At 46.4% G+C, this 27,311-nt stretch overlaps 1 protein-coding gene across 1 annotated transcript in view; it reads right to left on the bottom strand.

Moving 5' to 3' along the window:
• Positions 1-27,311, bottom strand: part of DNAH9 (dynein axonemal heavy chain 9) — a 213,293-nt gene that overhangs the window by 94,727 nt on the left and 91,255 nt on the right. Inside the window, exons 45-51 of the mRNA XM_074922361.1 lie at positions 25,154-25,277; positions 23,004-23,146; positions 19,999-20,160; positions 18,852-19,085; positions 10,644-10,904; positions 4,131-4,556; positions 1,078-1,197 (exon numbers count right to left, since the gene is read on the bottom strand). Of these exons, the coding sequence (XP_074778462.1) occupies positions 1,078-1,197; positions 4,131-4,556; positions 10,644-10,904; positions 18,852-19,085; positions 19,999-20,160; positions 23,004-23,146; positions 25,154-25,277 (1,470 nt within the window). The remainder of the gene's footprint in view (positions 1-1,077; positions 1,198-4,130; positions 4,557-10,643; positions 10,905-18,851; positions 19,086-19,998; positions 20,161-23,003; positions 23,147-25,153; positions 25,278-27,311) is intronic.

The following is a 27,311-nucleotide window of genomic DNA, read 5'->3' as shown; positions in this document are numbered from 1 at the left end:
GTTCCTGGGGGGAAGAGCCACGCAGCAGCATTTCTTTCTGCTATAAGATCAGGCTGCAGGGTCACAGGGAAGGGGCCATGCGCTCCAGTAAATTTTGCCAGGTCTCAGGCAGAAGCCATGTGCCAACCCAAACCCAAACCAGGGCTGGACAAGCACTTTTACACACCAAGAGCGGCAGCAGAAGCAATGTGGGAGTGCACTAAGTCTGTACTCACAGAAATCCATACTGCTACCTGCATCTTCCCCACAGGCACAGTGAGTGAGGTATTTTAGAAGAATAAAGCAATTGGGGCTCTGCACCAAGGAGGCATCAATGCTGCCTTCGTGTGCTAGAGGGTGATCCTGAGTCAGCAGAGCCGGCTGCTACAACCAGCTCCAACCCTCCACCTGCCAGGGCAGAGATCAAGCATGGAACATTTTCCTGCTGCCCTGTTTCCTTGCTTTGAGGAACGGGCTTGCTCCAAGTTAAGAGCCAGTGCAGAAGCCAAAATACAAAGCGTTAAAGGAAACTGCAGTACTGGATGTGAGCTGGGGCTCCAGCTAACAGGACAGTGCGAATAGAAGCCATTATCTCTCAGTCACTTATCTGTGAAGCAGTGACAAGGGCATTGCCCCTACAGACGACAAGGAGGCTGCATACTTTGAAGATACAACAGACTGCGGCGCATACCGATGGACTGATAAGAGGGACATGCACAGCTTTTTTAGAGATTTTCACTATTTTGTTATTCCAAAACCTGCAAAGCTACTGTCATATACCCATCTTTGTTTTTATTATATGATTTTTGAATCATATATTTTTGGCCCATCAGTACTTGATCATGATTTAAGTAGCAAAAAAAAGATGACAGCTGTGAAGAGAACATAGCCAGTTTCTTTTAAGTATGAGCAGTGCCTCCCCTGATGTAGGAAAACAGCCAGTGTAAAATGATTTTCATTACCAAAACTTGCTGCAGTGCAGGAAATGTATTCCAAAAAAATTAGAGGATGTAATGTACTATGTGCACATGGTTCGCATCTCAGCAGCACCTGATACCTCCCATTCATGCCATCAGAGTTGCATCTGCTGACACTCACCAATCGATTTGCAAGAGCGATGGTACACGCTGTAGCTTCAGCTTCTTGCTGACATTTGAGTTTGTCTGAAGTGGCCTTCTCAAACTTAGCTGTGAGCTTTCCCAGGTTCTCATTGAGGCGCTGCACATGAAAAAAAAGGAGAAGATAAGAGCACGGTTTTAAGGAAAACCCCTCTCCAGAGATGATTCACCCCGCAGGCAGTTCTGGCCACAACGCACACTGCCCAGGCTGGCATTCAGGGTGCAGCCACGTTGCAGCATCAGAAGCCCATGCAGAGCAGCGAAGTGCAGCACTATTTTACATGCTTGTATCTCATATCCTTGGCGCAGGGCAGAGGCAAAGAACACACAAAACTGATTTATCTGGGGTTCTGTCCTTGTGAGAATTTAAAGCGGGAAAGGGGGTCCTTACGGCCGAGTACTGATGACCAGTGCTATAGCTGAGCAATGATCAGGGCAGCTAAGAAAACAGAATTTTATATTTCCTTATACCACAGCTCCTTGGTCTCAGTCCAGGCCCTGAAGCTCTGCTGATTCACCAAGTTGTGCTCAAATCCCCAGGGGCTCTCCTTGATCAGCCGAAGGTGTGCTTGAACCATGTCCAAGCCATACCTCCTGCATCCTGTTTCTAGAAAGGAGTATAAAAAATAAGTCCATAAAATTGTTCTGCTCCTAAAGCCGCCTGAGTGTGTGCCATGGGACACTCCTGCAGGGAGCCCGACCAGCCCTAGGTGGGACCAGCTCACATGCAGGTTGGCTGCAAAGTGCTTCTGGGTTGAGAAGGGGCAGAAAGAGCCCAAACCACTTGGAGAGGAAAAAAAAGAGCCCTTTGCTTGAACAGAACTGTTCACAGTCCAGTCTACACCAAATCAACAGCTCCCACAAGCACTTGGAGCATTTCAGTTCTGATAAGAGAAGTAGAAGTAATAATTGATTTTATCTGTATCCAATGCAAACTGCTTAAGGCTAAACTGCTTGTAAATCGCTTTAACACTGTTTGAGCTACACACTAGAAACAAACCTGAAAATGAAAAAGGATTATATTAGGGATATCTGCAGCTCTCTTGGATGCTGGAAAACACAAAGCACTTTCTCCTTGACCTGCCTTGGTATTAGTAACACAAAAAGTTTCTGTCTCTGCATGTACATGAATGTATGTGCACACATACACTCATATATAAAAAATCCCATTATGCAAGCATGATCTGATAAATTAGTATCTGAGAACTACGAAAAACAGATCATACCTGCAGTACCCCAACAGATACACAAATATACCTGTGTGCAACTGTGAGTATACATCTTGCTTCTACATCTACTCTCCCCAGATTCATAGCAACCTTATTTCCCAGACAGACAAAGGAGAGGGAAAGGTACTTAGTATATTTGACAACCAGAATAGTCTCATTTATTACTAAAAACAGGTATGTGACAGCTTGGGGCCCACTTGTGAGCAAGTATGAATCAGCCTCACAGCAGTGAAGCTATCCAAGATACCCTAGCTTGACAAGCAAGGATATACCTCTACATCCACCCCCACACTAGGCAGTGTAACATTACCCATCTGCAGAGGGGAAAACTCACCTAAACCAGTCAGTTTTGTAAGTGTATGCTAGTGGAGTACCAGTAATCTCCCCAAAGATCGCCATTTTCTTTAACAAAATCCCACTTCTTTAAAAAAACAAAGAAAAGATAAAAACTTGGGCATTAAAAGCTTTGGAAAGCATAGCATAAAGGGATGCAAAAAGCTCCCCAGCACCGTATTTCATATCGGAGATGGGAGAATTAGAGGATGAAGACCTCTAAATCCATCCCTGCTTCAGGTGTTGTGCCCATCCTCCTTTCATCTGCAGCAGGAAGGGGCTACCCGTGAGCTCTGGAGAGTTTTTTTAATATTTTTAGTTTAAAAGTGTAGTAAGCATTTTAAGAATAATAAGCCCTAGGAGGCATCAAGAGAGTTCTGTATTTTTCTAACATGAAGATGTGCTGGTGGAAGAGAGGAGTACTCTTCTGAGCTCAGCTGAAGGGACTGTGCTGTCCCTCTCCAGGTGTGTATCTCAAAGACACCTATTTAAGGACAATCCATTAGCCGGACTGCCAACACACCTTGGTTATTAAAGGTGATTTTGCATGAGCTGTGGTGTCAGTACGAAAGCACAGCCACAGAGGATCCTTCGCTCATGAAGAGGGATCCCAGATCCACAGCACCTTAAAACAAGGCAGGTTTTGGAGTGCAAGCGGTGACTGCCTGCTCTGGGAAGGACCTGGAGAACAGCAAGTGATGGGATGCTGTGCTGCCATCTGAGAGGTGGGCTGGTGGGCTCCCCCCAGCTGGTTTTCACACTTTTCTATTAGAGAAGGTATTGGCCAGGGATGGAGGGTGGGAGAAAAGCAGTATGCCTTGAATATAGAGATAATTTTCTGAAGGAAAAGGAGAAAGGCTAGAAGCTACTCTCTGTAAAAATGTACTTTTAAGCACACAGTAATTTCTTCTATTCAGTGAATATTTAATTATTCTTTTTTTGAAATAGCAAAAATCTAAATAAGGATAATGAACAAGATATTCTGACAGGGACCCATGCTGTGACAAATTATTGGGCTCCTACTAGAGCCATCATCAACCTGTAAAACATGACCATTGCTAGGGACTGAGTGCAGGGAGCCAGCCCAGCCCAGCTCTGTGCTACCAGCACTCTGAATCAGCCTCCAGTTCCTCTTCCTGGCCCTTGTGCAGCACGCTGGGAACGCACTGCTTTGAGATAACAGGTTTTCTGAGGATCCATGAGTAGCAGTAACTTACATTTTAAAAATTAGGCAGGAAAAATAAGAATTAATAATTAGTCTTCCTCTTAAAATGTAAGCAAGGCTGGAGGAGATCAGATGAAATGTATAAAGCAGCAATAAACGGGATAGAAAAAAATACAATCTACTGAATCTTTGGATTTCCACCCTACCCCTAAAAATACATGAGTGCAGAGAAGCAGCTTTCTCCAAAGTGGATTTCTCCCCACACAGTGACTAAGTGATGAGTCCCACCAAAGGGCAAGCACTTACAGCAATTTTGGTCTTGATGCTGGCCAGCTTGTCCTGGGCGGCTGCCAGCTCCGCGTTGGCTTTGCTCAGAGCCTGTCGCTTTGGCTCCACGTCGCAGTACACCTCGTGGAAGCGCACGATGTTTACCACCCAGGAGCAGAGGCCGGCTGCGGCGTAGGACTTGGTGGTCACGAATTCGGGTTTAAACTTGGGATCTTGTAAATAGGGCTGAAGAGCTTTGAGGCAGTTCTCGTGGATGTTCTCCTTGTCAAACTTGATCAAGGAGTCCAGGAAGCCATCCACCCTAGCCATGGCAATTTTTGCTGCTTTCCAGCTTCTGTCCTTGGGAATCTTTCCCCCTGGGGCCATCAGCACCATCACAGCTGCTGTGACATTGCTGACAGCTGAAGGCGGTGACCCAAAGGACCTCAGCTCCGTCAGATTCTTCTGAAAATGGGAAAACAAGGTTGTTAGACGAAAATGAATGGGCTTTCTTTTTACTTTGTCACTAATAGAGTCAGTCTCCTAAGCTATCAATCTGATAAATTGGGTTTCTCTTGTCCCAAACATCTCTGCCTTTAAATCACCACTGTGCGTGTTTACAGCCCATGTGCTCAATTCTCTGCATCCAGCTTCTTATATCTCACCTGGGACCAGCACAGCACAGTGTTCCTTCCCAGGCTCCCAACCCTTTCCCTGCTGCCAGTCCTGCTGCTTGCAGAGCAAGAGGTTTTCTGTCCTCGCAGAAGATTGGGGTACGGATAAAAGAACCTTTCCAAATAACAACCTCTATAAATAGCCCCCAGTCCCTTTAAAACTGCCTTGCAGAGCTTCCCTTTATGCTTTACTCCCTGTGCCAGACACCCATGTGTTAAGGTCTTGAATTATTTGTGTGTGCTCCTGTTTCCACAGGGCCATCACCCAGCCCAAACACAGACACTTCAACCAAGCACCTTCAGCAGGAGAGCAGTCCTCAGGGTGAAGAGGCAGTCCCCTCATGAGAATCAGCTTATCTCTCAGGACACCCTTGTGCAAGGAGGAGTTCCCAACTCCTCCACTATCAACACAGGCAGTTTTAGCGAGTCCCTAGTATTAAGTGGCTAAGTTTAGCAAAAAAACCTGAATTGTGGTGAAAGCACACATCTCCTAACACACCTGAAACTGTGACAACAACGCAATGCTGAGGGTTTGATCTGCTGATATCTAAAATCCTCTCTCCACATACATGCAAGTTACCTTTTATGTAGGAAAAACCAGGACAGGTGAATCAGCTGTTCTCAGATGCTATGTTGTCGTTAAAATAAGGATAAGGGCTGTTTCAACACTAGTTTAAGAAAAACTGACTTCTGCCAGTTCCTGTTTCTACCAGTTTTGAATAGTTTTTAATCTATATATTCTGATATTCTGCTTCTATCTGTTTCTGTCTACGGTGGGATAGTGTGGTACTTTTGAGCATCCATTTTTCTGATAGAGGTATCTGCTATGAATCTGTTTTAAATGGGTCTGTGCTTGCTTTTAGCCTTTGTTATTAGTCAAGTTGATAAAGACAGGCCTTTGGGAGCTGTGTGCATCCTCAGGGTAAGATGCCTCTAATTAACATGCTCAATGACATGGAGCCAAGCGTGAGCACAGACGAGCACCCCAACATGCCCTCCTCTGTCCTGAGCACCCTGCTCAGCTCAGCCAGGAGCAGCACATGGCCTGTCCCCAGCCCCGCCGTGCCGGGGCCTGGCGCTCGGGGGCACTGGGGGCTCTGGCAAAGCAGCCTGTGTTTAACAGCATCTCGGTGGAAATGGGATGCTGAGCTGCTATCGTTACTTTTTCGCTAGGAGGTGAGCACTTCCATGACATCACAGTTACAGTGACACTACTACCCTGAATGGGGGGAAGGATGATGCTGTCCTGCCCAGGAGACTGAGAAAGACCTGGGCAGCAGGGGGGGCACTTTCATCATTTACTCTGAGAGTCTCTGGCACCATGGGAAGAGGACAGGCCAAGTCCACACCAAGAGCCACACTGAATGCAACTTGGGTACCAGGTAAAAGGAGCTCAGCCTGTTTGTCTGATGGCATCAAGTTGCTTTTTAATAGATCACTCTGAATCATTCTTCTGCACACCAGAGTATCCCTGGATGGAAACCAGGCAGGTGGCTGACACTGCGTGCCACCTGCCTTAGGAGCACCAGCAGCTATGGCATCTTCAAATGCCTCTGGACCGTCTCCAGAGGAGACACTGCAGACAATTGCATGAGAAGTTCGTGCTTTTGATATTTTCACTGTCTTCTGCTCACTGTAACCTGTGCAAAGACTGAGCAGCACTGGCCAAGCCCCATCCTCCTTTCCAAGGGGGCACAGACTTCCCAGCTGTCTCTGCAGGACAGCTGCTGCCTCCTCTCGGAAAGGGCTTTGTGCCAAGCACAGGCCCACAGGCAGGGGAAGGCAGTCCCAGAGCCCATGTGCTATGATCGACCCGTTCCCACCCCCCTCGAAAAGGTGATGATGCCAAAACATCAGATCCACTGAGCTTCACATCATTCAGGCCTTAGGGCCCAGGGGATGCAAATCCTGAGAGAGCCCGGCCACACTCACAAGGTGAGCAGACGAAATGTACTGTAAGAGTTAAAATTACATTTTTGTCTCTAAAACCTTATGTCCTGCATTTTCAAGCTCACTATCAGACCTGGGTCTGCATTTTTTTATTTTGCAGGTGTTCTGTGCTGGGTGTATCATAATGCACGTCATTCATCATGGTCCATATAATAATTACCTAAATTAATTCTTATATATATATAATTATCTCATATATGTATATAATTATTGCTTTTTAACATCTTAAAAAGCCTCTGAATTTGTCGCAGGGACTCACATTGCCACCAAATCCTGCAAAAGGCATTAATACTAAAGCAGGGGACACAAATGGCTGCAGCAGCTTCCCCCGGTGCAGGCACTGCCCAGCCGAAGCTGGTCTGAGCCAGCCTACAGTCACTTCTTGGATCAAATGGAAAAAAGGAAAAGGAAAGTTTAAATTGTGAGGGACACAGAGACAGCTAAATCCTGCTGAAGACCAGCTGAGCTGGCCCACCCCCTCCAGAGATCAGCATGACTATGGATGGTTTTGAAGGCACCAAAGAGGATTATTTAAAGCACAAGAAAGATAATCCTCCCACCACACAAAAAAAGGAGCAGAAATCGAGTTGGGTTTAAGTTGTGCCTGATCAGAAAGTAATGTACATGGCATGGCCCCCTTCACCTGATCACACACTGATCAAGTGAAGTATTTGCAGTTTTGTTGGAATAACTTGCTTACCAAAAAAAGAAACCCACAAATTTATTACTTGTTAACTACCATTTCTTGGGAAGCGTCTCATGAACAGGGGCTGCTCTGACTGCAGTAACAAATGATAAATATTGGTTTAATGGGGCTAAGGCATTCTTTACCAAACACAAGACCACTTTGCAGCCAGCAGCAAGGAAGGAGGAGATGGAAATCCATCCAGCTGGAAACTTGGCTGCAGGCGCACAGGCGGCACAGCAGTGCCTCCAGCAGCAGTGTGTCTCCATTGCAGGAGTCACCTGCCATCAGCCCTGGGGAATGCAAATGGGCTGCACTGCTGCAAATGCCCATGCCAGAGGTTAACACCTTGCTAGCTGCCACCCCTGCCCTGCTTTGCCCAGATGAGTCCATCTCCCTGGGAGCAACAGGTCCACCCATAACTGCCTAATGCTCCTCCACTCTGCTCCCACTCCTCCATGCTACTCTCCTCCTCTCCTCCAGCTGCAAATTTCATGCAGGATCTCTGCCCTGCCAGGAAAGGCTGATCCTTTGGGTTAGTGCCCTGTTAATCCTGGAAATGGCAAAAAACCACTGCAGCCCATTCTCTTGTGTGGCCCTCAGATCACCTGCCCATAATGCCAGGGACAGCCTGGGTGCCAGCCCGGTTCCTGCACACCATGGCAGAGACATGTGGCTTTACAGCAGCCATCCCATCTAGGCAAGTTGGGCTTTTTACAAAACACCAAGGGCAACCAGCAGTCTGCTGACCAGCCTCATTCATCCTTTGCCTGGGATTAGGGAAAAGATATCGCCTGTTGCTTCCCTCCCCACACAGCCTACCTGCAAAAGATATGATTCTGAATGGACATGGCTGCTCTTCTTTCAAACTAGCAGGTGACACTGGCACAGAAACATCCATGTATCCACATACTTACTGAGCTGCTTGGTAGCTGACTAGATATATTTATTACTGCATTATACTCGACAGCTTTTCGCACTTTTTTTTCCTTATCAGTGTTGCATATAACAATGCTGTCCAAATAAGATGACAGATAATTGGGGAGAAACTATATATACACACATAAATTTTGCTGATTATTCATGTCAGCAACCAGGTCAAGCTCTCTGATGTATCTCCAATCAGAAGGTAAGGGAGACCATGCCTTCCAGTGCTCTGCTATTGCTGCTTTACAGGTCCCTAGTGAAAATTCCAGCATCTCCCTAATCTTTGCCTAATGAGATATTCTACAGCTCCAGTACAAAACCAAAATTAATGAAGAGACAAATATTTTCCCTTTGTACAGTCCTTTCCCAAACAGGAACAAGAGACAAAGCAACACATCTCTGCAACAAAGCCACATGCTTCCTGAAAGCTATTCAAACAGAAAACCCATTCCTGATGATGTGAAGTTGATGTCCTCTCCCTTAAGAGAGCTATGATTAAGCCATGGTCTGAGGCATGATTGAGCCACGCTTTGATGTGATCATGAGAATAACTCATTTTCTATCTGTGCTTGGTGTGTGGCCACTGCTCTGCCGTGGGTGCAGCAGGAGTTGGCTGCTCCAAGATGCTGCGTGAACTGCAGACCAAGATAAATTATAGGTATGTGTCTCTGGGGCACTTCTCAAGGTGCCATGTTTCAAACAGGAACTACTGGAGCACCCTTGGAGGAAAAACTTTCCAAGGTATCAAAAGCCTTCCCTAAACCAATCAATTAGTTTCCTGCAGTCCAAGCAGTCCTTTATGTCCTTGTTATACATTTTCTCAATTACATCTTCCTTTGGAGTCACCTTGTCTGTGGCAATGCACGGCTCTACCAAGACGTCACCACGCACTTGGCAGCCAACTACCCACCACCCACAACAGTTTTCTGCCCAGCCCAAAGACACTACTGAAGTACAGGTCCTCTCCCTACCCAAGAATCCCCAGTACTGGATAAACCCAAACATGGAATGAGACTTCCGTGACAGCACTTATTTTGCCAAACCAAAAGCCACCCCATGAGTGCACTTGTGGAGCCAAGCTGTATGTATCAGACATTGAGCATCATGCTCAACAAGACCTGAGGAATGTCTTGGGCAAAGAGAGAACAAGGCAAATCCCACCCCAATATAGCTGGAGAAGATCAGTCCAAACCCACAGGCCACTAGGTTTTGTCCTTCCAACAGCAGGGAACACATGAGGGAAGGATGCCCAGATGAGCTCAAGTAGTCACCAACTCTCCCCTCTGCACCTTTGGATCACTGATCCTGCTTCCCTGACCTTGTCTTCCCCCTTGGCCAAGCAAGGCATTTGCCATGGGCTGCAGGAAGGCACTTACCCCACTGTGTCACAGACTCAGAGGTGGACATGATCCTTCCTATCACAGATCCCTTTCCAAAGGAGGAGACATGTGACATGGGAACTTAGAGGATGCCCATGCTTGCTGCCAACCACAGCCACAGACTCCAGCCCCCCACCCACCAACACTGGTCTGCAGGGCTCACATGAGATCTGTCTGTGCAACATTCTCAGCACCAACTACATTGTGGGGGGAGAAAGGTTCACAGAGTAACTGGGTGTAAAATCTGTCTTGTTGGTATTTTGGAGTGTTCTCAGCTCCTCTGTGCTGATTGTGCACTTGCACAGAAATACCTCAAACAAACAGCATCAATACTGTCTCTCACTGAAACAAAGGGGTGCGTGGGCTTCACCCAGCCTGTCCTGAAACACCTCCTGCACCTCTGCTGTGACCAGCTCCTTGCCACAGGACAGCTGACAACCAGTCATCCTGAGAGCACCTGCAGCCTCCCCATATTTCAGGGATAACAGCCTCAGAAAATTCTGGACCAAGATCCGGCCTGTGCCCCTGCCCTGGAGTTCAGTCATCCATCATGCATGTCTTCTTCCACGCTAGCAGAAAGGTCTGAGTGCCCAGACAGCAAGACAGAGGTACAGAATTGGTGATCACTCTGAGACACTCTTCCCTGGGTCATGAAGAAGGGTGACAGTAAGGTTACCTCCCTTACCTTGTGGGGCAGGACAAGAGACAGTGGAGAAGAGGTGCAAACAAAGCACCCACCTCCAGTTCTTCCTCCGTGGCCATGAGCAAAGGCTGGCTTGGTGCAGTCTTGTGGCTGCTCCAAGTTACACCAAGGACCAAGTATGCACCAGCTGGGAAGAAGCTAGAGGAGGGTCAATACAATGCCCAAAACCATGGACTAACAGATGACACTGCCTCACCACAATCCAGAGAGGACAGACTGGAATCTTCACCCTACCTTGTTGAGGGTGTTCAGAGCAGCCTGAGCAGCTTCCAGGGCAGGTTCAGCTTTGGCCAGGTCCTCCTCGCAGTCCTTCTGTTTCTGCTCGACCTCCTGGGTGATGAGTGCCACTTTCCGCTCCTCCTCATCAGCAATTGCCTTTTCCCTGCTCACTTTCTCTGTCTCCACCCCCACCACTTGGATCAGCTTGTCAGCATCGTCATTCTTCTGCTTCAGTTCCACTTCTTGGGCTGCCAGCTTGGCCTTCAGCTCATCCACCTAGAGAGAAGAAACAAATGTGGGAACATAAGCACTCACCAATCTGCTCCTCACCCTGTCCAGAAGCACAGGTTCATACTCAGGTGGGGTTGAGCAGTACCCAAAAGTGTGGAGAGCCTGTGTGTAAAGCAAGCAATGTCCTGGCAGCACAGAAAAGCAGTATTTCTAGCTGTTAGCAGGGTACTGCTGCTCTCCTTTGCTTATGGTTGCTTGGGTCACAGCTGGAGAGCCCATGCACATGGTTCACATGCTGGCTCAGCCACGCAAGAGCAAGGAACCCAGCAGGGGAGAAACCAACACCAGCAGGATGAACTGCTGAGGAGGTTGTCCCACCCCTGCGCACTGCCTCTGCTTGGAAACTGGACAGAGGTTCCAGGGCAACATGAATGCTGCTTTGAGCAGGATCCAGTGGGAAATAGGTGGAAGCTTTGATTTCATCTATTGTTGGGATTATTTTTGTACATCCAGGAGCCTCACCATGGACCAGACTTTGCAGGAAGCTTCTATCACTATAAAGCCAAATACATCCAGCTTTGAACACGAGATCTGATGCTACATCACATCCTGGTAAAAGAGACGCACATGCACGGTGCACGTGTGTTTTGCAGTGGAGATGACACATGCTACAACTCATCTACACGTTCTTTCGCTTCTTAACCTTGACACCAGCAGAACAGAGCACATGGTGTTTCACTGTGTGCAGGTTTTGAGGAGGACCTGTACACCAGGGACCAGTACTCCCCAGGCTGCCTGCTCGCCCAGGTGCACCTCGCCACTCGCCCACCCCTCCATCCCACGCCCCACACACACCAGGCAGAGGCAGCACCCCATCAGTTCCCTTGCAGCCATCAGGTCCTACAGACTTGTGGCAGGAAGGGCATTTTTCACATCAGAAAGATTATGATTGGGATCTGCTGACTTTGTCAGCCCTTGTCAAAGGTCCAAGGCTTGAGGGGCTTTAAAATGCAGTGTCAAATGAGCTTGAGAAGGGATCTTCCATTCAGCTGGTGACCAAGAAACTTGTCTGTCAGTGGTGGCAGCTCCTCACACACTGCTCCACAGAGCAGCTGCTCACACCCAGCAAGGTAGGAGCCCTCTCCAGCAACAGGCTGAAGCATTTGTATGGTGGGCAAGCTTGCACCAGCTCTCATTTGAAGACAGAAAGTTGTTTTCTAAAAGCACCTGTTTCAATTACTTTACTCAGGCTCTGTGGAGACCACAGAGTTTTTCACTGTTCTGCCATTAGGCTGATAAAGGATTGCTTAGAGCTCCTGGGGTACATTAGTACCTATATAAAAATACTTACTAGAAGTGAAGTCAGACACTTACTTTTGTTGATATATTCCATTTTTATACGAGAAGAGAGAGCACAATATGCAATCTTATAAACTGAAGCTACTGACGTTCAGCATGAGCTTCAACTGGAGAGTGGTTCCTTAGGAGTCTCTTTGTGCTCTTCACCCATTGTCATCTCCTGCTGTCTGGCACTACAATGCTGTTTTCACCATGACAAAGACGTGACTGTAAATCCAAACGACTCAGGGCTTGCAGGAGCACATAATCCCTTCAGTCGACAAACTCAGCGGCAGCTTCTTGTTCAGCTGCACATCTTGGAGGATTGCAGGAAATTGAAGTGGGAGGTTTTGCTGATGGCAGATATGGCTTGTGACCTTCTTGCCCAAAAATCAGTAATCATGTGTTGGATATATATAGGAATGGGAGATTTAGGGGTGTACACAACCACAACAAAACAAGCAAGGGATTAAAACCCACTAATACTCAACAGCGTTACAAAATGAGCAGATGTAAACTCAGCCCCCAGCACAGCCTGTGAGAACACAAAAATGTCCTGACAAAAACCTGCTTTCAGCCAAGCACATGCAATAATGAAAGGGTAAATGACTTGTTATAACATTGTCAGGATTTTAAAAAAGCAAGAAATTCAGTTAGGGCTTTGCCTGAAATATTCAGAAGCCCAGAGTGTATTTTACTGTGAAGGCCCCTGCCCAGCTGGGCACAAGTTCCATGTTGCATTCCCAGTGGAAACGATGCAAGTTGGAGCTGTGATGTGGACCCTGAGGTTCTGCTGGACCCTCTGCCAATAGACTACACCACATCCAGGGGTCGTCTACGTCCTCCAGCCCCCCTTACCTACAGCAGGATTTTAGAACATGAAAGGAAACAAACATGTTTCCCCAGTGAGGCTAAAGCTCGAACGCAGTTCAGCAGAGACAATTTAATAGTGTTTGTGCAGTGGAAAGGGAGAAACAGAAGCAATGCCTAAATAACGAAACACTGTCTTTAGTGATGTTCTGGGGGTGGCACAGGGAATGTACATTTATGAACTTTATTCTTCCAGTTTCACTCCCTCAGCATAGCAAACAAGGTTCCCTTAATGCTATACTTTCATCCACAGCAAAAACAGTCTGCACTTTCATTTCTCCTCCCTTCCCACACATCCTAATGCCCAGACATAACAATGCTTGATGAGACACCAGTGAGCAGGCAGGCCTCATGCCACTGCCTCCAGGAAGGCAACGGGCACAGCGGAAACCTTAAATGTGCTCCCATCAACGCCTGTGGAGCCAGTCTTGGCAGAACAACGTTAGAAATAAAGGCATGAAAGTTCTCTTCAGTCTACAAGTGTCACAGTAACAGAAGGTACTCAAACTTCCCTTCTCTCACACCAAAATGACCTTTCATCCAAAAAGGACTGCAGCTTGTACACAGAGCTATTTTCTGTTTCTTTGGAAAACCCAGATGCTTGTCATATCTGCAGCCATTAAACTACACTTCTAAAATCCTGAGGTGGCCAAGCCCAACCACCACTAACATGTATTATCCCAGGGTGCGCAGAAAACCTTCTCTGCACAGCTCCTCTCACAGCCCAGAGCTTTTCCAACAGTCACACCCAGTCTCCCTCCTTACACTGACACCCCCCCATACTCCTAGTCCACCCGATGAAAGCCAGCAGTGTTATAAACCATTCAGATCAGCAACAGAGCCATCCACCATCCTTCGAGCATATTTCCAGGTTGCTCTTCCTTGGTCACTCTTGAGTCCCTGGCACTCCTGGTCAGAGCTACCAACAATATCCCAGGTAACACCATGATGCTATAACATCACATGCAAACCACCATGATGCAAAAGGAGAACAGCATGGAAAGTATTAAACAATGCCTGTTCCTTGGAGCTGGTGCTCAGATGGAGAGGATGAAGACTGATGGAGACAAATAAGAAGTGATGACGTTGTGGAGACTGAAGCCAGGAAGTCCTATTGATCTGGCCTCATGGATTGGGTTTGCATAACAAGGTTTTGGTAACAGGGAGCTGCAGGAGTGGCTTCTGTGAGAAGCTGCTAGAAGCTTCCACGAGGTCCAATGGAGCCAACACCAGCCGGCTGCCAGACAGGCTCATCGCTGGCCAGCATCAGTGACAGTGGTAAGCACCCCTGGGATAATATGATTAAGAAGGGGAAAAAGTTGCTGTACAACTGTGCAACTGTAGCCGAAGAGAGGAGTAGAGAATATGTAAAAGAAACAGCTCTGCAGGCCCCAAGGTCAGTGCAGAAGGAGGGCAGGAGGGGCTCCAGGCCTGGAGCAGAGGTTCCCCTGCAGCCCGTGGGGCAGCCCGTGGTGAGACAGCTGTGCCTGAGGGAGGGGAACGGGGGAGCAGATCTCCACCTGCAGCCCGGGGAGGACCCCACAGTAGAGCAGGGGGATGCCCGAAGGAGGCTGCGACTCTGTGGAGAGCCCATGCAGGAGCAGGCTCCTGGCAGGACCTGTGGACCCATGAAGAGAGAAGCCCATGCTGGAGCAGGTTTGCTGGCAGAACTTGTGACCCCACAGGGGATCCATGCTGAAGCAGACTTTTCCTGACGGACTGCACCCCGTGGAAAGGACACGTGGAAAAGACCCATGCTGAAGCAGATCGGGAAGAGCTGCAGGCTGTGGGAAGGGCTGACCTTGGAGAAGTGAATGGAGGACCATCTCCTGTGGCAGGGAGCCCACGCTGGAGCAGGAGAAGAGTGTGAGAAGTCCTCCCCCTGAGGAGGAAGGAGCAGCAGAGACAACGGGTGATGAACTGACTGCAACCTCCATTCCCTGCCCCCCTTGTGACACTCAGGGAGAAGAGGTAGAGAAATCAGGAACGAAGTTAAGCTCGGGAAGAAGGGAGGGGTGGGGGGAAGGTGTTTTAAGATTTTGTTTTATTTCTCATTACCCGACTCTCATTTGATTGGCAATAAATTAAATTAATTTCCCTGAGTCAAGTCTGGTTTGCCCGTGACTGGCAAATTGGTGAGTGATCTCCCTGTCCTTATCTCAACCCATGAGTTCTTTTCCATCTTATTTTCTCCATGCTCTGTCCTGCTGAGGAGGGGAGTAATAGAATGGCTTGGTGGGCACCTGGCATCCAGTCAAGGTCAGCCCACTCCACCTCTGGGCAAAGGAAATGAGCAACACTCAATGCAAGGGGAAGGTTGAATATCAGAAACCCATCAGTCTCCTAGAAAGTGCTCAGGAAGGCGCTAAAAGGCATGAGGAACGCATTCATGCAGCAGTGGAACCTGGCACATGGACACTGGCATTGGACAACAGGGCCACCAGGCTCACAGGATGTTGCTAAAAAAGATAGAAAGAAGCAGCTTCATATGGAGGGGCAGGAAGAGACTCTTATGTGCAAAACCAGAGCACAGGATTGGGGGTTCACACCTCTTCAAAGACGTGACCTCTCACAGCAGGCGGTGCAGTTCAGGGTGCTGCAGTCACCTGTCCTGCTAGGTTCTTGCCAGCACATTGGACCCTGCTGTGCTGTGGAGCAGTCACAGACATGTGCTTCCAGACCCACCACAGAAGAGTCATTACCACATCCATGGTGAGAAAAACACCACGGACTTTTCCAGGGTCTGCCAACTCTGGTGAAAGCTGAAGATGCCTTTTGGGTAACATGTAGCTGGTAAGCAGAAGAAAACAAGAACTACAAGAGAATAACAGTATAAAGAGAGACTGAGGTGGCATGGAAAAATCACAGCAGACTGTCATGCCAAAGAGGAGAGAATGCTGTTGACCTCCTTCCCATACGCACCACTAGGAAAATAACCAGATCAAGATGTGAGCAGACAGAGCCAGCGTGTGCTTTAGCACATGGAATATCATTACTAGCCACAAAAGGGTCAGTATTTGGTCCCAAACGGTGATAAGAAATGTGAAAGACCAGCTTCCTGAGTCCAGGACAATCTGATAAGCAATTAGTACAGCGAGGTAGAAACAGAAAGAGCAAAGCAAATGAGAGATTCAAGGGTAATGTACTGTGAGTCCAACAGGGAAGGGAGAAGCGCCTACCACCAGGACAGCATAAGAATTATTAAAGAATAGGAAACCTGGAGGGCAGGCTCCCAGAAGACTCATTTTATCTGATTGTCCCTGCCTTGCTTCAAGAACACAAAATACATCACAAAGGTCAGCGATTAATTGATAGAGCAGGCAAGACTTGAATCTGGAATCCAGTGATGCAATATGAACCAAAATCATCCTAAAAATTACACGGTAACAGGCTCTGAACAGAGCATTGACCTCTTCGTAGCAAACATCACTCTGAAAAACAAATGACTCATCCCACACATCTTCCCAAGTCTATTACGTCCTAATAACTGGAAGCTGGCTTCTGCTTTTCTGAGTACTGAGGACAGTCACTCTCTTCAGGGAAAGATGGTGAGGCATGTAAGCTAATGGAAAACATTTCTTTAGAAGAAAAGTTGTTCAACAGTATCAAGAGGTACAAATCTCAGAAGATAAAAAAGAGCAGGTAGGGGGGAGAAGAGTAAAAGGAAAGGGAGAGGTTATTTTGAAACAGGAATGACTTAGTCAAAAAGTACCCTGCATTACTGGGCACGACAGCGCCCTCATGCTGAGGCTACACTGACAGTCTATAGAAATACATAAAAATCATAACTAACTTGTCAGGGCATCTGAGCAGCAGGAATCTGGAGAATGCTGATGATGGGAGCACTAGTCCTCAGCTCTAAGGCACAACCGGGTCCTACACAGGTATCATAATCCTCCTCCTTTGCTTTGAAAATAAAAAACCCACGGCTTATCGCTTCCAAGCACCATGAACACAACCTGAACATGGCACTCCAAAGTGGGACAGAAGACTTGTCACTTCCTCAGCACCAAGACCAACCATTTGCATGAGTGAATATAAAGTTCAGATTTTTAAATCCATATTCAAGATTGAATGTTCTGGTATGATTTCCAATACTGCTAAATATCCACACTCTGGTTTCAAATCAAGAGCAGTTTTGACTATTGCGCACATCTGATAATTTAGGTGTTTAATTTTAGGCCCCCAGTGCTAATTTTAGATTCAAATTTGACATATTTGTCCTCACTGCTCTGCATCTTAATCAACTTCATAAACAGACACTTCTCACCCCAGCCTTACTCCAACCAGACATGAACCTTGTGTTCTTTTATCCTTCTTGTAATAGCAAAACCTCCAAGACCCACAGATGCTGTGGCCTCCAATCTCCTCCCCTGTCCTCCATCACTGCTCAGCAGCTGTTTTGTGGCTTGTCAGAGAACCCTTGCCAACATAACACCCGTATGAAGATATGCCTGAAGGATACAGAAGGGTTCCCATGTTTGACCGACACTACAGGGATTTGTTTTCTCTCAGAAGGTTAGTTTCATATTAGTTGCTCCCAATGAAAAATAGACCTAACCCATCTTGTCCACCACTGGGGCATCATCAGGAACAGCAGCACCCCACAGGTCAGCAAACTTACTTTCCTCCATAGCTAAGGTAGATGTAAGGTCTGCTTTACAGTGAGGACACGTACTTATTACTCTGGTAGGTGTCACTGGTTGTGATGGGTGCTCTCTACTACTGGCTGTTCAGCCTCAGTCGCATCCTTACAAAGGAGATGCTGCAAGCCGCTAAGGGGACTTGAAACATCCCCACTCCCCTCCTGTCTTCTCAAAGACCTGTCCTGCAGCATGAAGAAAGCAACTGTTTGAAGTGAAATGTAGATTATCAGAGCTGAGAGGCACTAATAGAGCCCATGCATCACCCTCCAGTAAGGCACATATCCTATCAAGTGTGACAGATACGATTTATGACATCAGCATTATCCAGAGCATATATATGGAAGAGGTTGAACCTGCCAGTCCTTCATTCACACTGACACCTGCATTTCTTTGGAGCAGCTTCAGGAGAAGACTATTACCACAGTAGAAGCTTGAAAGTGGACATTTGTAAGAGTTAATAGAATATGAAATAGAGCAAAATAAGAGTTTAGCAACAGATGTAGACAGCAAAGTTCTGAAAGGCAGTTTGAGAGGTTTGTGAAATATTCAGAACAACATCTAGTCTTTACCACAGAGGAGTGCCAGTGCTGCTCTTCAGCAGGGTGATTTTGGGATGGCTAATCTACATTTCAGACATGCATTAGTATTCCTTAAAGATGGATAGCATAATGCAAGGAAAAATGAAAATCAGTCTTATTTTAAAAGGATGTTCTATTTAGTTTGAAAGAGAGGATTCTTGATGAAGTCACTGTAGTTTTCCTGGATGCAACTCCAAAAATCACTGATCTTCCTGTATTCTATAAGCTATTTTGTCATCACAGCTGAAATATAATTTCACTAGGAGATGCACATAGCCACCTGGATCCCTATCTCATTTTACTTACTTTCATTTGGGATTAGCACCACCCAAAGAGCAGTGACTGGACAAACATCTCTTCCCCCCTCCTTTTCAGTACAGAACATAACTGCTGCTCCTCCAGGAACTAGTTGAAGCCCAACTAGATCCAGGATCTAGCACAAATTGTACACCCTGCACAGTTTCAGCCTGTAAAGTTCTCCTTTGAACCAGGATGCAGAGATGTCTCTAACAGAGAAACAAGGAAAACCATCCGCTTTGAACCCCAAGGGGTTTGTTTACCTGTGCAGATGTGCTGTTGAGCTTCTCCAGGCCATTCTCCAGCCGCTCCATTTTTGCTTTTAAATCCTTGCCCTTTTTCAGTAGCAAATTCTGATATAGTTTGATTTGCTCAAGGAATGACTTTGGAGTGGTATAGTTATATCGTCGCTCATTGCTCAGATACAATCGGGATATCTTGTTGACACTTGTGTGGACATAGGCCATGAATTTGCTTATTGACTCTTTCACTGAATCCTAAAGGTAAGATGAGAAGACAAGAAGAAAATATTTTAGACAGAACAACTATATATAGCAGTGCCATATATAAAGGAATTAAGTTTTTATTCTGCTGAAGCAAAATCCAGGATGTAACATCTGAGTTGATCCCTTTTCATTTGTTATCTCTAAAATAACTTTGTCTGCTTGTGTACTTTATACCTTCTTTTTTATCTTTGTATCTTATACTTTATCTTTTTCCAAGCAATTTTTCTAGCATTCAGCTCTACAAAATAACAGCCTTTTAAGTATAAATTTGGGCTTTTTTCCTGTACAAATGGGGAAAGTGCACACTCATAAAAAGAAACATTGTGGACTTTATTCTTTCAAAATCCTGCTCAGAAAAGATAAACAAACAGAATGTCTTTTAGTCTAGTAGCAGGTTGTCATCAATGAGAGCTTGATATATTTTTGACCTTCAGAATTACAGATGCTTAGACATGCATGTGGAGGGAAAAGTGTATGTTTCCTGCAATAATCATAAGCATTATGTTATTTTCTGCACTGATTCGTAAGCTGTCTCCCTTGCTAGGAGAGCAGTCCTTTCACTGGCAATACCATGAGTGTACAAACACACACGAGTGTGGTGCCCATGGCCACACTTCTGCTAAGGTCCATGCCCCTCCCTGAAAAGCCTGGACTGCACTTCAAGCATGGTTTGATTAAGCTTTATGCAAATCCTCTCCGAAGTCACCCAGATGTCCTGGGTCCATGTTGGAGGGCAATAAAAGTGAGCAAACCCTCTGTGTAATACCGTCCTCGTTATGCGAGGCACTGAGCGGGGGGATGAGGTCACACCTGGCTGCCACCAGCACCGCGTGGCCAGGGGTGGCCAGCGCCCACACCCCTGAGAGGAGCTCAAACCCAGGATGCCGGCGGGTGAGGTGCTCACCTCCACAGTCTCTGTTTCTCGCAGAAAGCGAAGGCTGACAGACTCGAGGGCCTCCCGCGGCCACTCCTGGAACCAGTCTATGGCCGTGCAGCTAATGATGGCGGGAAACCTCCTGCTGCGGACACGCAGCTTGCTACCGACTGGAGAGAAACACAGTGCGACCTGCAGAGCCCAAGGAAGAGGGTGAGAAGACACGGCCAGGAGAAGGTGCTGGGCTTCAGCTGCACAGCCCAGCCCAGGCTCGTCAGCCACTTCTAAAGGAAGATCTCACACCACCAGCTAAGGGTACATCAACCTCAGTCCTTGAGCCCTTGTACTTCAGGGCAGAAAGCTTTGCCTGGACAAGGCATAATCTAGCAGTAAACACATTTTTTTCTCTGCAATAAAGACAAGCAGTGGTGGTAAGCATTGCTATGGTCAAAAGCAGAAGCCTGACACACTTTCAAGGCTGCAGCCAGGGTTTGATATAACCACTCTTCCCTGCTTTAGAAGTGACACAAAGCTTCGCCCAGCAGGGAACTGGCATCCAGATGCAAGTGGTGCAACGAGGAATTAAAGTGAATGGATCTAAATTCTCCTGGCAGGACCACAAGCCTGCCTGGACTGTTTCCTCAAAAGCCAGCACTGAAAAGGGTTGAGGTGGCTCAAACTCAAAATCTGCTGTTATCAGAATGAGAAATTTTTTATACTGTTTTATTCTGTTATCAGAATGAGAAATGTCAAAACAAAGCATTATGGAAATAAAACCATTTGTGAATGCATTTTCCCTGTTCATTGCATTTTTGCACAGCAGGTCCTTTGCTTTTCAGGCTTTTATTTCAGTCCAACAGCTGCTAAAAGTTTCTGAGTTGCAGCAAATCGTGCAGTGTTCATGGCTCTCTGGGAAATCTCTCTTTGCATTACTCTGGGGCCTGGTCAAGGAGATGTCACTCCCCTGTCCTCCCAGCCCTGCACCATTTCTCCTTCCTCCAGTCTTCAGCACCCTTCCCTTGTCCACCCACTTTTCCCTGCAAGCTGGCAGCCTCCTTCCCCCACAGCCAGCCTGCTCAGTTCCTCTCAGGAAGGCACAAGCTCTTCCTTTTCCAGAATGAAACTCTTTGCCCAGGATGTAAATTCAGAACAAGGCAAAATACCTCTCCTCTTCGCTGCCCCACCATCAGCTTTAACAGCAAAATAAACCCCAAGGACTGAAACTGCCCCCCCCATTCATCATAGCCCTTTTCCCACAAGCCCACTGCAGCTGGATTTATGAGCTCTGCTAATCAGGCACAAAGAAGGACATGGACAAGTTGCCACCATGCAATGAGGTAGCAATATCTGAGCAAGGGCTGGTTTGGGAAGCAGCATATCTCACTAAATGCTTCACGCCTCTCCCACTTATTAGCCCTGGCTGGTACCTGCACAGACTTGCAAGTGCCATGGGGCAGGCTGCTGTCAGTTCAGACATCTCTATAAGGTGTCACCATCATCACCATGAGCTACTATCTGTTTTTCAGAAGCCACAAAAGCCAGTCTGTAACAAAACCACTTTCATTTCTGCTTCAGAAGAGGCAGCTGAATTCAGAGTTTCTGCTCCTCTGACATGGCCATTGCATGGTATAGACACATAGAAATCCTTCCTACACCTTCAAGCATAAGCCTTGTGCAGCTCTATGTTGTGCTCTCAAGACCAGACAAGATTCAGAAAGCTATCCACATACAAAACCCCTCTTCTGCACCTACACTACTCTCTCTCAAGACCCTGAGGGAGAGGGTGTGCTGGTGCTCATGCTCCACTGGGCCAAGCCCCACTCCTGTCCTGCTCCCAGAGGTCCAGCATGCCCTGGACAAGCAACTGCTTTATCAGCTTTCTGCACAGCACATGATGCTGTCACAAAACGCTGGGGAGAATAAACAGCACTTCCTGGCTGACCTCATCCATCTGTTCTACCACATTGTTAAGGAGAAGGGCAGACAAGGAAAAGAGATCAGCCTCGAGTAAATCACATTCACGCTGCCCTTCCAGTGTACCTCAATAGCTAATGGGAATATATCTAGGGAGGGACACCAGACATAAGAAAACCAAGGTGCTAAAAGAGCTACAAAACAGCATCAGCACTCATCAGAAATTCCCCTCTACACTAGGAGAGAGAGAGAGAGGGGAGGACTGGATCCCATCTCCTTGGGCAGCTACAGTGTGTCATGGTCCCCAAATTTTCTCTTGAATTCAACTCTCCAGCTGTTCTCCGTCCTAAACATGTACCTGCCTATATCAAAATGGGAACAGACCACCCTACCTTAGTGAACTCATCCCACCAACACAAACCAAGCAGTGATTAAGAAGGAGGATATGCCTTTATTAAGCAAAGATCAGGCCTTCACTCATTGCCCATCCCACCTCCCTGCTCTGGGACCACAGCAATAAGCAGTCCTGCAGATGGGTAAATACCTTCCGGAAGTGTCTTAACTCCTTCCTGCACTGTACTTTTTCCATGTGCTTGGCATATCTGGGAAGTCCTGAAACAGTTTGGGGATCTTAGGACATCTTTATAAGGCCATTCTATGCTGGAATACGGGCTGCAGTGGAAGAAATCCTGTAAGCATGTTGTGTTCCAGAACTTTGTTTTTAAGATAATGGGTTTTTAATTCTTTTGGCTATAGATTATCAACAGCATGAAGACTGATCTCCTGTGCAACTTCTCCAAGCAGCAAGACCTAGTCCTGATGCACAGTTAATCTCCTGTGCATAGCTCTGAAAATGGAAAGGCTGATCCTGCTTAGCTCTTGAAAGAGAAAATTTTCAACTCCCACAGCGCTTTCTAAAGCCCAAGAAGTTGTGACAATAGACAGAATTTCCCACGCTTTAGTACTGCTTGGTGAGAGAATCAAAGTTCACATCATAAACAGGCAGAAAAGCCTTTCAGGCTGCAGTCTGACCTCCCTATAAGGTAACACAAAGAATCTCCACCCAGTACACCTTCACCAAGGCTGATGGTGAGGACCCAAACTCCTCCAGTCTTTCTCACCTTCAGCTGTTGTCGAACACGCTCTATAAAAAACTTCCAGCAAGTCTCCCTGGAGTCCACCAGCCCCCGGCCTTTGACTTCATTCCTCACACTGTTGATGATGTTTTCAACTTCATCATCAGGGAAGAGATCAGGAATTTCACCTAAGCAAAGAAGGCACATTTTGGTTTACTGGTCTGGATTTGGTTGCAGTCTTAGAGCAAAGTGAGGTGGCTGCCTCCCTCTTCAGGGGCTCAGGGAAGCCCCTTCCTCAAGAAAAACCATTACACCAGGTGCCCACAGGCTCCAGAAGCAGAAAAGTGGCACAGAAGGTCATTCTGTTAAAAAATAAACACTTGTGAGAGCAAACTTTCTTATACAAGCACAGAGTTAAAAAACACAGAATAGAATCAAAGTACAGAAAGCCCTTTTTTTTCTTCCAGACCTACAGTGCTAATTAGATTACAAAACAAAACAAAAAAATCAAGTACCTAATATGCTACACATGATACAGAAATCATTTTAGTTTTGCAAATGAATTAGTTACATGTACGATTTCTGCAGCTGTTCAATGCCATTTCCAGCAGTGGACAAAGAACTCCCAGATATGCAAATGATTGCCAAAAATGTACCCAACCAAAAGTGTTTTTTTGTGGTTCCTTAATTTATCACCTATTCACTTCCTTTCTGGCTTCTGCTTTGATTGGAATTATCATTATTGAGTGAGATACTGTCAATATGAGCACTAATCACTTAGGAAAACACACTAATCAGAAATCTGCTTATTTGTAAGAGAGACTAAAATATATATTTTATTCTAGCTTCCTAGATGATGACAAGAAGTGAAACAAGTAAGAAAAGCACACAGGTAGCAGAGAGCAGCCAGACCTGCCAGTCAGCACCCGCTGGGTAGCACTAGCTCATGTCATGCAAAACCACAGACCCTGCACCGTTCCTTCCTCAGTCCGGCTGTGATTCTACACTGCCTCCCTGGATCCTGAGTGAGAACCTCTAATCTGTCCCCACTTCCCTGCTTGGCACCCACAGGAAAACACACCACCTTTCAAAGTCACCGTAAGGTGACCTGGACATCCCAAAGCCAGGCTGCTCTGCTTGTCACCTTGACTCACCTTGAGTCACGAGGTGTTTGTGTCATCTGCACCACACACAAGAAGTGGTGGGAGCTATTCACTGCCCTCCACAACAACCCCTGTCCTTACTCCTGGTTACAAATTCATCACAGGCAGGGTTTGTTCGCTGCTGAAACCATCTGGCCAATTTATAGCCACATATGTCAACTCTGGAGTTACTCACAAACTATCGCTCCACTGTGCTGTCAACTCCCACCCCTCACCATCTATGGAGGTCACCTGAACCAGCTGGTATCTTCCCACTAAGAGTAGACTCATAAATAAGGCAACAAGTGCTATGTGGTTAGTAGTAATGATTTATCAGGGATCGGGGGAACACACCCACTCTGGGTTACCCAGTGCGGTCACGGTGACACAGCTGCACACTCCCATGTGCTCTGTAGCTGCAGTGCACCCAGCACAGGGAGTGCTCATCCACACATGCTTGTGCCATGTTCTGCAGGGAAACAGAGCACTGGCATGTAGACTGACTATTCTGTAATCGATTTGGCAAGCAACAACTCAAAAACGCATCTGGAAAAACAAAGAGGAAAAGAACTGGAATGGGATAAGCAACTAGCTGATGCACACAGACATAGTTATCTGGTGGCTTTGCATCATCCACCAACTCGCAGATACTCCAGTCAAATATTCCAGTCAGGAACAGCCTTATTTTATTAGGCAACTAGAGCGTGGATGCACAGGATCCATAGGTCAAACTCCTTATCTGTTGATACATTTCTTTGTCCTCAGCTGCAATATCACAACTGACATGTCGCTTAACAACCATAAGCAGTATACCATGAAGTATGGAAAAATTGGGTACAAGAGATCAGAGAAAAAAAAAAATATATACCAGATGATGGAGTGCATCCTCACCAAGGAGACCTTAGCGCTGCTTTTACTCTAGAGGTTAACCCACGTATCTTCTAGCTTACTTCATATATTTCCCTTCTGCGTATTCTAGAACTACAGATGGTACCATGAGCAAAACTACACTGAAAAGGGGGAGAGGAGAAACCCAAGCAATGGGAGATGTACCTGATGCTAAGAAGTCATTCACCAGCACCAAGAACTGCTCGTCTGCCACTTGTGCGTCAGTCATCAGGAACACGGTGCCGATGTTCTTCACACCCGCTTTCAGGTACTGGTTCGCCAGGTCTGCCTGGAGGTTGAAAAGCAAGTGGGCTTAGGTGTTGCACTTACATCTGCAAAGCATGGGCTAGGTACCACAGCTACAAGCAGGATATTTCAGAATCTTCTCATTAAACAAGAACAAAGCAATTTTAGTTAATTAGCGTGAAACTGCTCTTTGGCCACTCTCCCTCTTCACAGCTGAGCCTTCCAGGTTATATGGGGGAGTCTGTTGCTATCATCATTGTAAGACATTACCAAGTAAAACTTGACATTATGCCCAGGTCTGTATAACACAAAAATGAGAAGAAAACTCTGGCCAGCCCTGCTAGACAAAGGGTAATGCCTGTGGCTGAAACACTTAGAGGTCAATGTTGTGGCTGAAGACATCAGTGTAATGCCTGGTTGTGGAGATAACCTGGTTGGGGAGTTCATAACCTCCCCTGGTTGGGGAGTTCATAAAGGCTCACTCTGCCCTAGGCTGTGGGTACAGTAAGTCACATACACAGGGAAGATAAAGCACCACAGGGACTGGCAGAGACAGTAGTAACTGCAAATGTTGGTCCTTGGTATCCCCATGCTGTAGATTTCTCTGGTTTCACAAGTATACATGATATAATTTTTTTTTTTTCTGAGCTGCCGCAACACATTTTTTTTTGGCTTGTGAGGAAGGGAGGAAGAATCCTTGTGCAAACATGGAATTTTCAGTTGTGTATTTCTTCCTTCTCTTCCAGAGTCTGAGCAGGGACTCACCCTTCAGTCTCCCACTCACTGCAGTGACACTGACAGAGAGACTGCTCACATGGAAAAGCTGCTTTATTTCAAAGGGAACAATGTCCTCCTAATGAAGGACACCACTTTTTGAAATCCAAGCTGTTCATGAGATGGGAAAAACACCATCATCCAGCTCAAACTCCATCCTTTCCTTCCTGCTCCTACAAGTAGGATACAAGACATGCAGGGCACCTGAAGGAATGTTCTGGCCAACGTTTCAGAAACTCTCTTAGAAATTTACCAAACACTTCTTGCAAAAAAAAAAAAAAATTGTTACTTTCATCATTGAAAATTTGGATTAGATCAATTATAACAGTGGGAAGGGCCAATGACAGATTGAGTAATCTGTCACCACCTTGCTCTTCCATATCTGAGAAAAAAAACTACTCCACATTTCATAAATTCTTTGAAAATTAACACAAAGTGAAGGGAATACCAAAGTAACTTCCACCTCCACAGACAGAGAAGCAAAGACATGCTTTGAAAACAAGTTTATTAATGCTGGTATTGAGCTAAATTCCTAGATGGAAGTGCAGGCTTTCTCAATAGGCAGGTAGGAGCTAGAAAACTCCACGAGTGGGACTGAAAAACACAGAGGAGAGCTGAAAATACCCAAGGGATGGTGGGACAGGCTTGTGTGACGTGATGAAAACAACTTGTACACAACCACAGGTCATCAGGTTGTGTCACTGATGGGGAAGGAACTCGGGGTTCATTGGCCATCACGTCTTCCAGGCAGCACAGAATGAATGAATTACTGTGGGGATGATTTTTACATTTTTAATGAGAATCGTTTTGCCACCAGCTAAAGTACTTTTAAACCATTTCAGTGATGTTTTAAAATGTTAATTTATAACTCCTAAGCTCACTAGCCTGAACATAAACATAAGCACAGGCACGTTTTCTACAGAGAACCATCTACTATCTACTCAGTATACCCTTATACAAAACAACAGAGAAAGAGCCGGATACGATTTGGGAGCTCTCTCCTACTCTTTCCTACACCTTTTCCACCTCCAAATCACTTCACAAGAGGTACCTCACAGATGAGCTAATTACCATTAGAAATAATTAGGGTTCATTAGCACAGTCCAGTGCTGACACTAAGCCTTGGGCCGGAATGCCCTCAGGCCTGGCCAGCTCAGAGGACTGGCAGAGGACATCAGGTCTTTCAGCACCCCCGTGCAGAGAAAAGGTATTTCCAGAAGTGTTGCTCCTCTCCACAGTCCCATATCATGTCTGGAATTTTTTAGTATCTTCACAACAGTGTCACTCAATATCCAACAAGACA

The sequence above is a fragment of the Athene noctua genome, chromosome 18, assembly GCF_965140245.1.
Source record: "Athene noctua chromosome 18, bAthNoc1.hap1.1, whole genome shotgun sequence".
NCBI lineage: Eukaryota > Metazoa > Chordata > Aves > Strigiformes > Strigidae > Athene > Athene noctua.
This window is presented reverse-complemented; position numbering and strand designations above follow the sequence as displayed.